The 16646-nt window shown below is 35.2% G+C and overlaps 1 protein-coding gene across 1 annotated transcript in view; it reads right to left on the bottom strand.

The window, feature by feature from the left end:
- LOC149841694 (protein MRG1-like) overlaps positions 1-14613 on the bottom strand; it is a 49054-nt gene extending 34441 nt beyond the window's left edge. The window contains exons 1-5 of the mRNA XM_089998656.1: positions 14458-14613; positions 13941-13994; positions 13699-13712; positions 12807-12949; positions 11586-11621 (exon numbers count right to left, since the gene is read on the bottom strand). Coding sequence (XP_089854782.1) covers positions 11586-11621; positions 12807-12949; positions 13699-13712; positions 13941-13994; positions 14458-14586 — 376 coding nt within the window. The 5' untranslated portion in view covers positions 14587-14613. The remainder of the gene's footprint in view (positions 1-11585; positions 11622-12806; positions 12950-13698; positions 13713-13940; positions 13995-14457) is intronic.
- Between the last annotated feature and the right edge of the window lie 2033 nt (positions 14614-16646).

The following is a 16646-nucleotide window of genomic DNA, read 5'->3' as shown; positions in this document are numbered from 1 at the left end:
GTTGGGGGAAATCAAAGACAATCTAAAAGGACAACCAGATTTATATGAAAAGATTCATAAGAGTGTCTCAAATAGATGGGACAGAATGAATGTGCCTCTCCATAGTCTAGCCCACATGCTTACTCCAAAATATTACGAGTCGGAGTATCTCAAAATCCCAGCAGCAGGAGGGGTCAAACGAGTTTCTCCTGGTAAAAAATTAATTCTATCTATTTAATAAAGTTTAAAGTTAAATGATTTAATTATTTTATTATTTCATTTGCATTTCTCTTGTTATAGTTACTAAACATTTTTTTTTGCAGAAAAGGATAATGATATCTTAGACGGTGCAATGCTTGCGCTTGAAGTCATATCTTCTGGAAATGAAGAGTTATCTACACTTTATAGGTCACAACTTGTGGCTTTTGCATCAAGAAGTGGAAGATTTAGCCGAAATGCAGCACGAATAGATGCACTGAATCCTACAATGTCAGTGCTTAATTGGTGGCGTTTTTATGGTGGTGATACACCGGAGTTGAGAGCATTAGCCATTAAGGTTTTATCTCAACCTATTAGCACATCTTCTGCAGAAAGAGTGTGGAGCACCTATAGTTACATTCACAATGTTAAAAGAAATAGGCTCAATGAAGATCGTGCTGATACCTTAGTGTATATTCATTCCAATCTTTGATTGATTGACAGGTATAATTAAACTGTGTTGTACTTTTGTTTTGGTATTTTTTTTCTATTTTTTTATCATTGATTGTTTATTAACATTCATATTTTATATTCTTGTTATAAAAGGTGCAACAATCGCTATAAAGAAGGGCCTAGTCGAAAATGGGATATCAATCCAGAACTTCCTATTGTAGAAGAAAATACGTTGAGATTAGAGGATATGCGATGGAGAGATTTGGATGATAGTGCACAACAATCAAGCACTATTTCCAAATCCAAACATAAAGATGCACAACCAAGAGCTCCATTACCTCCAATAATTATACGTACAAATGAAGTTCAAGAGGATACAAATCAATCCATCAGAGCTAGTAGAACTGCAGATATACAAGAGCGACCATCAGTTCCTCATGGTCGGATTGATCGTTTCTTTAGTCGGAGACCTAGGCAAGGTATGTTGATATTGTGTTTTTTATATTTTAAATTATGGTTTTTGAACATTTTAACTTTTTAACGTATTCATTATAGGAAATGAAGGAAGGAGCAGAAGACATGGTCGTGGAGGACAAGATGCACGTGATGATGCAGAAAGTTCGCGATCTATTGCTGACTTGAAGGGGAAGAGAAAGATGACAGATTAATGAACTCTTGAATTATTATTTTTTTTTATGATGTAGTTGGAGTTGTCCAACTTAAAAACTTTTATGTTACTTTTTTGTCATGGTCTTATAATATTTTTTTGGTATACTTTTATTTTGAATCTTGCATGATGAAGTGAAGTAGTGGATTATGTTAATTTTAAGGTTAGACTTAGAGTTTAGAACATTGTAGCTTATAATTTACAATTTAGAAATTTATAGCTTCTTAGGTCGCTTCCGGTTCGCTTCCTATGTCGCTTCCTATGTCGCTTCCGAGACGCTTCCTATGTCGCTTCCGAGACGCTTCCCGGTTCGCTCCTAAGTGGTCCCCCGCTTCCCGCTTCCTAAATTTTTGAAAGTGCCTCGCTTCCCGCTTACGCTTCCCGTATCGCTTCCCGCTCCCGCTTCCTCGACTGGCAACTCTGGGTGGGACATGCAACATTCTTGAGGCCTTCGCTCTAACGAAGTGCAAGGACACAAATTATGTCATGGCTTATTAATAGAGTAGACATTAATTAATGCTCTAGCCTCGCTAAATTTGATCATGTCGATAAGGGATGAGAATACCTTAAAAATATGTATTCCCTTAAAGATATTGCGCATGTGTGCAATCTCCAAGAAAAGGTTCAGACAATGACTCAAAAAGACAAATCCATTCGTGAATATTACAATGAGTTGTCCGAACTAGATAATAAGTATTGGTCAAGTTCCAAATGGAACTTGACCATATGAATAGTCGTTGGACCTAGTCCAATGGCTAGAATTCTAGCCATTGGACAAGGTCCAACAGTTACAAGGAGACTGCCCTTAAGAGTTATCCTCTAATCCCTTCTCACTTGTATAAATAGGGGTGCATCCCCTCATGTAAAAATACTCTTAATGCTTGTTAAGCATTTTTCTTGTTATTAATAAAGTTTTATTATTTTCTTTTATGTTATTCCATTTATACCCTTTTGTGGGTCTTGTCTAAAGTGTCTTATAGACACTTCTTTTGAGTGGTTCAAGTGCATTCGTGGAAGACCACCATGTTAGAAAGTGAGTTGGAATACATTGGGTTCAATAATGAACCCATACATATGCACGTGAAGTGCAAATATACCCATTAAAGGGAAACAACACAAGCACATAATGTGCTAACCCATAAAACCCATAAAAAGGGAAAAATATGACTTAAAGTCATAAGTTGCATATCATTGAAGAAACAATGGACAAGGGGTAAAAACCCCATTACAATGGAGCATAAGCTCCCTCAAGAAGTATGAAATACAAAGGGGAGAGCCCCTATTTATAACAACAAAAAGGAGCCTTGGAGGGGCTCCACTCATAGACGTTGGAGCCCCTCCAACGGTCACAAATGTGACCGTTGGAAGGGGCCCAACATCTATTTGAGTGGGCCCCCCAAGGTACCTTTTGGTACTTGAGAAAAAGAAATAAAAAATAAAAGAAAAATAAAAATAAAATAAATTACAATCACATTCATAAAGTGAATGTGCGTAAAACAGAGGAAAATACTAAAATACCCCTACGGCTAAACAAAAGGAAAATATATATTTTATATATATAAATAGGATGATACATATACATATATACCATATATGTATATGTATCATCTTTTATATATATAAAATATATTTAATTACAACAATTGATGGGTACATTTTAACACCCCCCCTCAAGCTTTGCAGGGAAACGAAAAGATTGAAAAAAGGGCAAAACTCCACGAGGCTTCGGCGACTCCAAGAGGCTTCGTCAAGGATGCAATGAAACTTGAAATAGCCTTCCTCCAATTGCCTTCAAATGATGAACCCATTTCCCGAACCATCCAGGGTACTTCCCTTTGTCCTATCTCCAAGATCCTGAGAAAAGAAAACAACAAAGAACAAGTAAACAATATTTTTGCACTTTACTCAAAAAGGAACATTCTTAACAAGGTGCAAAATTTATGCATAATATGATAGTTACTTTAGTATGAAACGAAAAATTTAGAAAACCGAAGTTTCTAAATCATACATTATGTTAAAACAAAATGAGCGGAAGCAAATTATGCAAAAATTGCAAGAATGCATAATGCATTCATAAGGTCCACCATTGGACAAATATAACCCCATAATGGGGAATAACAAAATGATCCACTAAGGGATACCACAAGAAGCCTACGAAGAGGCATAACATACATATGCTTTATTTAATGAGAGCCCAGAAAAAAAAAGGCCATAAAGAGCATATGCAGATACGAATCATTATATGAATTAATACTCAAAGAACTAAAACATGCTTCAAACATGTAGTGAAGTTCCAAATAAGAGAAACGAAGTCTCCAAGCATACATTAGGCAAAATAAACCCAAGAGTTCACAAGGTTTTTTTTTTTTAAAAACATTTATGAAAGTCACACTTGATTGAAAAAAACATTTTACATATAAGGGTAGCAAAAACCATAAGCACTTAATATATAGATTAAATGCTAAGAAATCAACTTGATATGCATATCAAAAAGATGATTTTCTTGAAAAATACAAGTCATGAATGGAATTTTGCAAATTTCAATAATAGTTTATTCATGACAAACAACTTCCTCATTAGTCCTCCAAAACCCATAAATCAAGTGTATAAGCTACTAGATCAAGAATATAAAGCCATTAAAGGCCAAAGACACACACAAAGGTGTGTAAACGAACCTCTTGTCTACATATAATAATATTTGAAATAAGTGCATCTACGACAAGAGCAAGAGAATATATGCCAACATGGACTAAAAAGTATCTCTTGTCTACGTAAAAATACACTTAAAACCAAGTATGTTCAGCTACTAGAACAAGAGTAATAAGCCAACTATGTGCTAAAACAAAATACATCTCTTGTCTACATAAGATGGCACTTGAAATGAGTGAAATAAGCCAACCATGGGCATACATCTAAGCGACTAGAACAAGAACACAAACGCCAACATGGACTAAGATCACACACGATGGTGTGAATCAACGTGTCTTGTCTACATATAAGATCACTCAAGACAAGTGTGTTCAGCTACTAGACCAAGAGAGCAAAAGCCAACAAAGGGCTAAAAACACACGAAGGTGTAATAAAATTCTTGTCTACATATGATGACACTTAGATAATGGGCATAAAAGGAAAAGACTTTTGAGGCAATAAACTTGTAATGAAAATAAACCTCGAATGAAACAATATTCCTTTTAAAAAGAATACTCATAATAACATTTTGGAATAAATGCAAGTAAAACGTATCTTCAACAAGATACTACAACCGATAAAATAATATTCTTTAGAACAAATGTGTGAACATACACACCAAGAACACTTGTGAAAAAACACAAGAACACATGTGCACAACGAGCACAACATACGGAATCACAAATGTGCAAATGCACTCATAAGATTCATAAACAAATAAAAGGTTGGGCTATAATCCCAAAACATCTTGATTTTAAATGTACCTTAAAACATTTAAGGTTTCAAATACCATATGTCCATCACATTTATATAGAAGCATCCATAATATCAATGGCACAAGAGAAAAAATGAGTGTCACACTCATAATTAGAGATCAAATAACAAATCATTTTAGAGTCCCAAGGTGCCCATAACTCACCTTAACAACCATCTATAATATGGAAGGTGGACAATCTAAAAATGATACAACACGAGGTGCCCATAACTCACCTCGACAAACATTTCTAATATAACAATACTAAGGCCAAGTAAATGATGCATTAAATAACATGTGATGGACAAACATAAATGCCACAAAAGGGCAATAAACACATAAGGAATCATTTTCCAAATAAAAGTTTTTACAAAGAGGACCGATTAACAAATTGAATCAAAGGTCCAATATAATCCATCAAAACAATTTTGCATAAACACGAATTATGCTTAATCTTCAAAAGAAGTCTTGTACACCAAAAAAAGGCTTACTATGCAACATAACATGAAATATTAAGCAACATCATGTGTATGAACCGATTTGGAACAAACAAGCCTTAACTATGAAAGACATAAGGTGCAATTAAACGGTGAAGTTGGTGAAGTTCAAAAATAACAAACTTAGGCCAATATAGGCATTCATAAAGATGGTGAATTTCGAAAAACTTATGAAATTTACTATTGCAACTTAAAAATGATAAACAATCATGAAATCTTCATAAAAGAGTATATACTCACAAGAAGATTATAAGGACCGAAAGGCTCCTTAAGGAGAGTTTGAACAAAAAAACATATACAACTCCCAAAGAAGGAGAAAACTCCATTAAAGTGGAAGAAATCCCAACAAAATAGATTCATTAACAAAACCTTATGATAAATAAGATTGTACTATGGCTTAAATAAAAAGTAAACATTTATTGAGGAAAAATTTAACACTCTTAAGTTTTATCAAAAAAACATGACTTAATAGATTATTACCTACTCCTAATGAAATAAGTACACAATAAACATTAGTGAAGACCATAACTTTTGTAATGAAATATGCGGAAAAGCAAAAGAGTGCATTAAGCACTTACAACATTCACTAATGAACAAACAAAAGGGCAAACACCAAAACCCACAAGAGACAATCACAACATAAAAATATAAATGTCTCTTATTGAAAAGAGAGATAACTCTCTAAATGTTGAAAACAACCTTAAGAGTGTAAAGATGGAAAGAAAATCACCATATTCCATAAGACCATTTTAAAACTTAATTCAACCGGTATTAAAAAAAAAACTTTCTTAATTAAATGTTGCTCATATAAAACGGACACATAATATGGAATTTTTCATATATGCCAAACATTTTTCAAAGAACTATATTTCACAAGCATTTTAATCTTAACATACCTTTCTTTAAAGACTAAACATTCATATAAAGGTATTTTCATAAACAAGGTTAGGTTTAAAATGTAAATTCAAAGTTCCAACGGTCATAAATTTTTACCGACCCATTAAAGCAAGTTTTGAGCAATCATATATCTAATTTTTCGCCAAACAAGTTATCATTTAAAGTTTTTCAAAGAAAAACATACGAAAACGATTCAATGGAGTAGCAATAAACTCAAAAAAGACATAATGACAAAAAGCACACATAAAGAAAAGAACATATTACATTCTTCATACAATACTCAAAGAAATAGAATGCATACCGAATAACTATAAGAAAGACAATAGAGAGAAATGAATACTTCACCATTTTTTTTAACAAATTCTTGAATACCACGCTTCCCGATGCACCAAAGAGCAACTCGATCTCAACCTTGCTCTGATACCATGTTAGAAAGTGAGTTGGAATACATTGGGTTCAATAATGAACCCATACATATGCACGTGAAGTGCAAATATACCCATTAAAGGGAAACAACACAAGCACATAATGTGCTAACCCATAAAACCCATAAAAAGGGAAAAATATGACTTAAAGTCATAAGTTGCATATCATTGAAGAAACAATGGACAAGGGGTAAAAACCCCATTACAATGGAGCATAAGCTCCCTCAAGAAGTAAGAAATACAAAGGGGAGAGCCCCTATTTATAACAACAAAAAGGAGCCTTGGAGGGGCTCCACTCATAGACGTTGGAGCCCCTCCAACGGTCACAAATGTGACCGTTGGAAGGGGCCCAACGTCTATTTGAGTGGGCCCCCCAAGGTACCTTTTGGTACTTGAGAAAAAGAAATAAAAAATAAAAGAAAAATAAAAATAAAATAAATTACAATCACATTCATAAAGTGAATGTGCGTAAAATAGAGGAAAAGACTAAAATACCCCTACGACTAAACAAAAGGAAAATATATATTTTATATATATAAATAGGAGGATACATATACATATATACCATATATGTATATGTATCATCTTTTATATATATAAAATATATCTAATTACAACAATTGATGGGTACATTTTAACATTCATTACATGGTATCAGAGCGAGGGAATTTTTAGATCGTGAAAAGCTTCTGCCTTGATTTCCGTGCTTCACCAGCAAAGGTGTGTTATCACCTTATTCTTGCAAAAAGTATTTCATCACTTGCCAAAAAGTGTTTTATGACTTCATTTTCGGCTACAAGAAGATTTGTTTGAAGAAAGGAGGACTTGAGCTACAAAATTGTATTATATTCTCTCTCTTCTCCTCTCTACTCTCTTTTTTTCTCTTATTTTTTTCACAAAGATGGATGACAATGATAAGATCACCATCATACCCATGAAATTAAATGATACTAATTATGTAATGTGGGCTTCAATCATGAAGCACCACATATGGGGAAAAGATTTATGGGGAATAGTAGATGGTTCTGATTCAGAACCTAAACTATCCCTCATCAAAAAAGAAAGTGATAAGGAAGTTCCTCTAACATAAGAGAAGATCAAGGCTTTAGCCTCATATGAAAAGAAATGGAAATAGTGGAGAATGGGGCATGCAAAAATTATGTCATGGCATATTAATAGCATAGACATTAAAAAATGGTCTAGCCTCGCTAAATTTGAGCATGTCGATAAAGCATGAGAATACCTTAAAAAAATATATTCCCTTAAAGATATTGAACATGTGTGCAATCTACAAAAAAAGGTTCGGACAATGACTCAAAAAGACAAATCCATTCGTAAATATTACAATGAGTTGTCCAAACTTTAGGAAGAATTGGCTCTTTAGATCCAAAATGGCATTGTGCCGAGGATATCGAGTTTCGCCAAAAGCAACTCGATATGGAACACTTTTACCAATTTGTGTTTAAGGCCGGAATTTAAATCCACCAAATCGACCCTTCTTCATCGTGGAAAAATCCCTACTATTGTGGATACTATGGAGGAAAATTGACTCAGAAAGAGTATTCTAAAAGTTGATGACGAATCTGTTCTAGCAGTGTCTAGACCAAGAAATCATACTCGCACTTATAAGCCGTCTCATTTTGGAAGACAGAGTGGTGAGTTTGACAAAAGAAAAGTTATTTGTCATCACTATCATGAATCGGGGTACTATAGGCCTCAATGTCTAAAATTAAAAAGAAGAGACGAAAAGAGGGCCGCATCTGTTGAAACAGAGTTAAAAGATCAAGATGCTCATGTATCTATGGCTCAACTAATGGAGATTCTTCAATCTCTTCTCAAAGGGGTATCCTCTTCAACTGAAGCCTCAATTGGAGCGGCAGTCGCATCTGTTTTTGATCCAGGTAACTTCCCTTAGCTTTTAGATTATGGTGCTTCATTTCACATGACCCCAAATGACAAAAGTTTATTCGAATGCATTAAAAACAACTCAAGTATGTCAAAGGTTTTTACAGCAGATGGAACATCTCTTGAAATAAAAGTAGGATGTTTTGAAAGTTTTCAAAAATCCAAAAAATTTTGTATTCCAGAGGTTAGATATGTTCCTAAACTAAATTTGAATCTCTTATCTGTGTTACAAATATCTGATTATAGATGTAATATTTTATTCTCTTCTAATGGTTGTTGGATACAGGATTGTCAGTCAGGGAAGCTAATTGAGGAAAGCCATAAAGAAAGACTATATTACATGGACTTTTTGGAATTACCCAAGAATGTATTTTGCTTAAATGTTCAGAAATTAGAAATAGAGTTATGGCACAAAAGACTTTGCCATCCTTATATGTCTAAAATTCAATACTTTTCAAATTTGGGAAAATTTTGTAATTCTGAAAGTTTTTTTTGTAAAGACTGCATTCTTGGTAAAATGAAAAAATTATATTTTTCTAATAGAACTTTTGTCTCTACAAAACCTCTTGAGTTAATACATTCGGATGCTTGGGGACATGCACGAGTTATCTCTAAAGGCGGTTATGCGTATTATGTCATCTTTGTTGATGATTTTTCTAGACACACTTGGATTTATTTTCTTAAACATAAATCTGAAGTTTTTACTCACTTTCAAATATTTCATAAGATGGTTACAAACAAATTTCAAAGTAATATTTCTATTTTTTGCATTGATTAAGGGGAAAATTTATGTCTAAAGAATTCAAAGACTATCTTAATCTATATGGCATTACACATCAACGAGCATGCCCACACACTCTACAACAGAACGGTCTTGCTGAACGTAAGCATCAACACATTATGGAAACTACTAGGACCTTACTAATTGCAAGTCACGTTCCAAAAGATTTTTGGGCTGAGGCTACTTTAACTGTCACCTATCTCATTAATAGAATGTCATCTTCCTCATTAAGGAATATATCTCCAATAGAAAAACTTCTCAATTTATCTCTTGATTATTCTAGATTAAGAGCCTTTGGCTGCAAATGTTTTGTATTTTTAAACAAAAATGATAAATTTTCTCCTCGTGCAATCTCATGCGCCTTTTTAGGATATGTTGAACATCAAAAAGGTTATAGGTGCTTTGATCTTCAAAATAAAAAATTATATGTATCAAGAAATGTATCCTTTTTAGAAAAAATAAAGTGCTTTTGAATGTGAAAAATCCAAGGATATTACTGAATATTCCTTTTTAATTGATTTAACTTCAAAATCTAATGAATGGGATTTTGAGTGTAACTTTGACAATCATCAAAGTCCTATTACCTTTGACAATGATATTGATAACGAAGACCAAACCTACAAGGATGTTGGTCTACAATATTCAAGACAAAGAGACGGCGAGCAAAACCCTCCATGTGCATTAGAAAAGTATTCTTCAGAAGGACTTCTAGAATCTCTAGACCCCTCGGAAAATTTGTATCTTACGAATCTTTTTCACCCACGTATAGGGCAGCTATTGTATTAATACAATCTTATGTTGAACCATCATCCTATTCTGAGGCAAAAAATCATATAGAATGGATTGAAGCCATGAAAACATAATTGGATGCATTAGAAAAGGCCAACACATGGTTTATTCAATACATTCCTCTAGAAAAGAAACCAATAGGTTGTCATTAGGTCTATAAAGTCAAAATCAAAAGTGATGGGACCCTGAAAAGGTATAAGGCCCGATTAGTGGCAAAAAGGTTATGCTCAAGAATATGGCATTGACTATAAAGAAACCTTTGCCCCTTGGCTCATAATGACCACTATTAGAACTCTAATTGCCGTAGCTTTTATTAGAAAATGACATATGTTTCAAATGGATGTCAAAAATGTCTTTTTGAATGAAAGTCTCGTTGAAGAAGTTTACATGGACGCCCCGCCTAGTGTTAGTATCCCTAAGGGTAAAACTCTTCGTCTTGAGAAGGCCCTTTATAGCCTTAAACAAATACCAAAAGCCTAGTACGATAGATTTAGTCATGTTATGATTGACATTGGATTTCACTCTTGTCTGACTGACACTACTTTGTTTATTAAGAAATCTGATGCAGGTATCATCATTCTTCTCCTTTATGTGGATGATATGATCATCCAATGACAGGATAGACATCCACAGATGAAAAGAGAAAAGGACCCAAACAGTCACAATTGTCAATGAATTGTCAATCCATCTCTAGCTTCCTAGGGAAGCTCAAAAGTTTTAAGACAGTATTAACAGTAGGATTCTTTAATGTGTTTTTTTAAGCAAAAAGCCAATTGATCTCATGGGCCACCTGCTACCCGTATGAACTGATAGTACGTAAGGACTGGGAAGGCCCACTATCCACTGCACAAAAATCATATTTTGACTGATTATGGGAAGCTATCGCACTGTTTAATGTGCCAGTATGCTTCTGCAACCATTTTGGCAACCAAATTGGTTTCATCAAGCACAGCCAACTCCAATAAGCATTCTAGATGGGGCAAGCATGCTCTTTGTCTTTAATGGGGAAGTGGCTTGGCCTGTAAGCTAGAGGGAGATGAAAAAACTAAGGTCGTTTGCTATCGTCAATATGAAGCACAAAGTATATCCAACAGAAGAAAGCACTAGTAAAATATTCATTATGCAATGTCTCAACACATGCAACTAAATATTGATCCACATGTTCAAAGATTGCAACTTCCGACATACTTCTCTAAATTAATTGTCTCCAACATGAGTATGTATCTAAACATTATTTATTCAGTAACCAGGCAACATAAATTTTTATTCCCACAAAACCAATATTGTAAAAGAAGTAAAACATCAGGATAATACATAAGTGATCAGGGATTCAGGATAGTAAGAATTTGATTTGTAATGCTAAACAATAACGAAATTTTCAGCCATCGAAACACAACCAATCTATGTTATGCAAGTCAAAAACTGAAAAATATGACAAAAAATGCTGAAAATTTAAACTTAATGCCAAACTAAAATGTTAGACGGGGATTTAAAAAAAGAAAAAAAAATATCAAACATTCTGACATGAAGGGCAAAAAGCATGTCCACTCACCACAGTTCTTTGGATCTTCTTTGTCTGCTTTAGCACCTGGAGATACGAAAGAATAAATAAGTACCAAACATGATTTCAGTGTAGTGGTTCATGATCAAGTCATTGCTCAACAGAATGACATCTCGAAATCAAATATAACTATAATATATAATAGTAGTAGAAGAAGAAGTAGTAATACTTGTAGTTGTTGCTGGTGGTTTTGTCATGACTATTGCTATTACTTATTACCAACAACAACATCAGTACAAGTAATAACAATAACCATATTTAGCATATGCAGTATGTGCATGTATTATCCTCTCTAGCCTTCCATGCACCATCAGATAAATGTATGTTATCCCCGCAAATTGTTAAATCATTGCCAACATTATGAAATGTTTTAATAATAAATTTAAGATATAACAATAATGAAAGAAAAATGCAAACGTAATACATTTGGCAGTATGCACAGTTGGCATGTATTTCTCCCTGTAGCTTCCCATTCACTAACAGATAATTGTATGTTACTCCTTTTCAATTACTCTATTTTAAGGATTGATTAGCTAAGGAAGCCAAAATGAGATAAGGAAGGCATATTCATTAGAAAATAAAAAGCAGGTTTCCAGGCTTACATGGCTTTTTAACTTCTAAAAGAGCCCCACAGGACTAGTGTAAAGCCTGTACCAGCATTAGGATAGCTGGTTCCCATTGGGCTTGGGCTGACCCATTTTTTCTGGGCAAAGAGCCAGGACCTGAGCCCATGTGTGTCCATACCAAATCCATCCCAATTAAATGCCAAGCTGGGACTGGGCCAGGTCTAACCGTGTTTTGGGGTGCAATTGAACCTAGCGCATCGCAGAGCAGGTATCCAATGTCATGTAGTGTATGCAGCCAGTCCAAACTGATACAGCAATAACAGATGCAATGCAGAATACAAAGAGATTGACTTAGCAGCAAGGGAAAAAATATTCAAAGCAAATTGGTGGCAGTCAATATAACACAAGAATAACCCTTTTCCTACCTCATAATATTAGAACAGGAAGGCAATACTTGGAGATTTTTTCCATGAGATACTATATATACAGTTCATAATTTCAAGCCTATTCAGTACAGTTGCAGTTTGACACATGTCATGCTATGTATCTTGGTAACTCCATGATTGACTTCTGAAAGTTCATGAACATGAAATGTGATAATGCAAATAAATGAACATAAAAAAGGTAAATAAAATTTCATACGAACCTGTTGATACCTTAGGCTTCGTTTGTGTTGTGTGGCCTGATTTAGGGTTCTCAACACCTTGTTTTTTAATCAATGCTCGCTGTTTCCGAACATTTTCAGCATTAAACTTCATCAATCGATCAGAGCTAACCCATTCATCCCAGCTGTTGAACATCAAAGTACCAAACATGAGAGCATCTATGTCAAGCAATGGATTATCATAAAAGTAATGGTTTACAAGCATTCTTGTTAAGATAAAGCTAGCATACCAACTGTATTTCATCCTTGAGACTTGAGAACATAACATCATTAAAAAAACAAATAATATAATACATGACAATAAGCTATCCGCCTATCTCCAGATCACATGCATGAATCTGCAGCCATTGAATCCCCACTTAACTCTTTTACAAAGTATCATTGAAAAGCCAAAACACAAAAAGCTTATAGTTCTCAATCTAATAAAACCCTTCTAGGGCCACTCCCCAGTACCCCCATGAAAAAGACTAAAGACAGGTTCTCACCTCAAGAACAGTTCTTTTACTCACTCTAATTCAGAACAATGGGAAGTGCTTTAAGGAAGCCAGACAGACCAAGTCATTTAGTGTGGATACAGCACGGCAGTTAGAGGACCCCCCCGCACACACAATACATACGATGCATGTATATATATGTATATATTCAATTCTTGACCTAAATTAATAAAAAATAAATACCATTTCAAGCGCAAACTCTAGAACAACAATTCTCAATAACAAATCTAAGTTAAAACTGAAATGTAATGTAATGTCAAAGACAATAACCAAAACTATCTACATGAGCTTTTATATACAGCCCACAGGATACAATTGAGAGAAAATGCATGTAGGAAAGGTATACCGCAGCATTCAGAAAGCAACCAAATGTTACTCACTTTTTGTTCCAGCCCTGCATAAAATGAAGAAATAAACATCGCATTCAATAAGTCAGTGTATATACTCAAATTACTCAATCTCTTTTTTACGGAGAGACAAAAAATACAGAAAATAATGCCTAGTAAAACTGTTTGACGCGTAGAAGACAGTAAACCAAATGGGGATGCCAACTCATGCCCAGGAAAAGCAAAAGAAGAAGGGAGAGACCAATCCCAGGCAACAAAAACGGAAAAAATCTTACATGGTAATGCACAAAATATTTCCATTCCTTCTTCCGAATCTCTGCCTTTTGAACCTAGCAATAGGAAAAACAAAAGAGAGAGAGAAAATGCATTAAACCACAAACTTTTTCCAAATAAAATTATTTGGGCAAGCACAATGAATAGAAGATAAGCCACAAAAATAATGTGAAAACTCAAGGATCTAAAAACAAGGCTGTTACTGAAGAAAAGAAAACACACCAACTAATAAAATTCGTGTACAAGTCCTTAAACCCAATCCCTATTGAAGAAACCCTAGAATGAAGGATTTTCACCTCCCGGCGAAGAACGAAATCCAGAATCGAGCCAAGGCGATCCACCCAAATTCCACCGGAAACCTAATTTTTCTAAACAAAATCGACCGACGGATCGCTGATTCCGACGGCATAGTTTTCGATATCGAGAAACATGAATTCCAGGAAATAAATAAACAGGGAAAGAACGAGAAAGAAAGGGAAAAAAAAGCCAAAACCCTAGAGAATAGAAAAAGGCGTACACCTTGGCCTCGTAGATGCGGGGGCCGTGATAGGCGAGCACCTTCTCGCCCTCGGAGAATACTTCATCACCGCCGCCGGTATCCCGTCGCTCGCCGGCGTCGCCGCTACCGGTGGTGTTGGAGCTCCCCATGGCGGCCTCGCCTCAGCCCGCGCGCCTGCTTGGGAGTTGGGGGTTGGGACTCTTCAAAATACCACCTCCTTGGCGCCACTTGCACAGTGGTTTGGATTTTGGAACTTTGCAACCAACTGGGGCCGTGAACGGATCGGATACATACCAGATACTGCCTGGTCCAAATTCGTTGTGAATTTTGTGCACTTGATATGAACCTGAAAAGGATTCAATGATCTAATACTTGGGATATGGATCCTAACTGTATACCGGACTACCGGGTCTCGTGAAAACATGTCTATAACACGTTCCTCAAGTGTAAAAAAATTAATTGGATAGGATTTTGATTTGAATGTGATACGGACCCAAAATGATCCGTTCAAGTGACTCCAAGTCCAATTTAAATGCACCTGAGGATCTTACTTGAAGGATCTGAATCAGAAAAATAATACGCTGAATTTGGATCAGATATCCAATATCCGAAATGTTTTTCTAAGCTATGCTGCGAACATTGATGATGCATTGAAGATGGTTATGATTTTGTCAAAATATTTGGGGGCTCTTTTGTTTCATTCACGTGTAAAGGAAAGCTTTAAGTAGGAATGAAAATTTATTTCTAAAAAAATCCTGCCAGTTCAGCATTTTCTTGTGAAAGCTTTCATGGGAAAAGGTATGAAAGGATTCATGTAGGAGGTGGGAAAACTAGTACCTACTTGTGTCAGCATGGCACTTTCTCACATTCATGGTGAGAAAAGATTGCATGATAACTGCCGGATGAGTAACAAATGAGGTTAGAAAACCCGATATAACGTGAAAAAACATGGGTTCTCACAGTATTAACCCTTTCCAATAAATAATGTCTTTAACGTGACACTACCATTATAAGAGCACCTTTTACGACCTTGGTGTCATTTTATGTGGGTGCCTGTCCCGTTTTCCATACTTTGGTATTCTCACCAGTTGTTAAAAAGGAGAGATATAAATTTTTTTTTTTTCATGAGGAAAGATTTTGGCGTTGTTACCTTTTTTTGTTTTTAATGACACGTTTGGATCTGTTTTTTTTGTTTTTTTAAAGGCAAGTTGTAGTTAGGGTATCCTTACGGAACAACAGCCTCACCCACGTAGTGGTTGAAGTAGCAGAAGGACCTTCGATGACAGCAACAGAAAAAAGGAAAACTGGAAAGTGGAAGTTGTTAGAGACTTGAAGGTTTGCTTCGAAGGCCTCTCTTTCTTCAAAGTTGGTTTCTCTGTGTGTATTAGGGGCCTAGTCCATGAATATATATATAGCATTTGGTTTCTCTCTCTCGGCCCAACAGTCGGTTGAGAGAATCATAGTGAGTCCGATGTTTTTGATAAATCAAAATACGAATTTTGAATAAAATATTTGTTTTGAAAACTGACTCTGCTTATCCATGAGCAGACCTACTCATGGATAAGCACAACATGCAGTGCGCCACACGCACCAACATCTTTCACTTGAACATGAGACTGCTCAGTTTGCTCCCACTATTGTGGGCTTCCTTGAACTGATTACAAATTTTCCGTTAAGGATTTCCTTCGTAATCATACATATCTTAATCTCATACGGGCAACATGCTTGATAAACAAGTCTTCTGCAATGCCCTTAGTTAAGGGATCAACTATCATATCCAAAGTAGGAAGGTAGTTCATAGTTATTTCATTATTTTCAATCATAACATGTATGTAGTGGTATTTCACTATTATATGTTTGCTCTTGGAGTTATCAGCTTCATTTTTCATTAGAGCAATAGCAGCTTGATTATCATAGTATATTTGTATAGGTTTACATAATATATCTATCTTTAAGTATTTAATGAACCTGTTGATCTATACTGCAAATGTCGTGGTTGCATTACACGCGATATACTCAGCCTCTTGAGTATGTTGAGCCACACACCCTTGTTTCTTATAAGACCATGCAACAACTCCTCCTCCAAAGAGAAAGATATAGCCAGAAGTATATTTGTTGTCATCTTTGCATCCTGCAAAGTCAGCATTAGAGTATGCAATGAAATCAAGGTTGTCAGCTTGAAAGCTCAATTGCAAGCTTTTAGAACCTT

The sequence above is a fragment of the Nuphar pumila genome, chromosome 3 (assembly GCF_984573655.1).
Source record: "Nuphar pumila chromosome 3, dmNupPumi1.hap1.1, whole genome shotgun sequence".
NCBI classification, from domain to species: Eukaryota; Viridiplantae; Streptophyta; class Magnoliopsida; order Nymphaeales; family Nymphaeaceae; genus Nuphar; species Nuphar pumila.
This window is presented reverse-complemented; position numbering and strand designations above follow the sequence as displayed.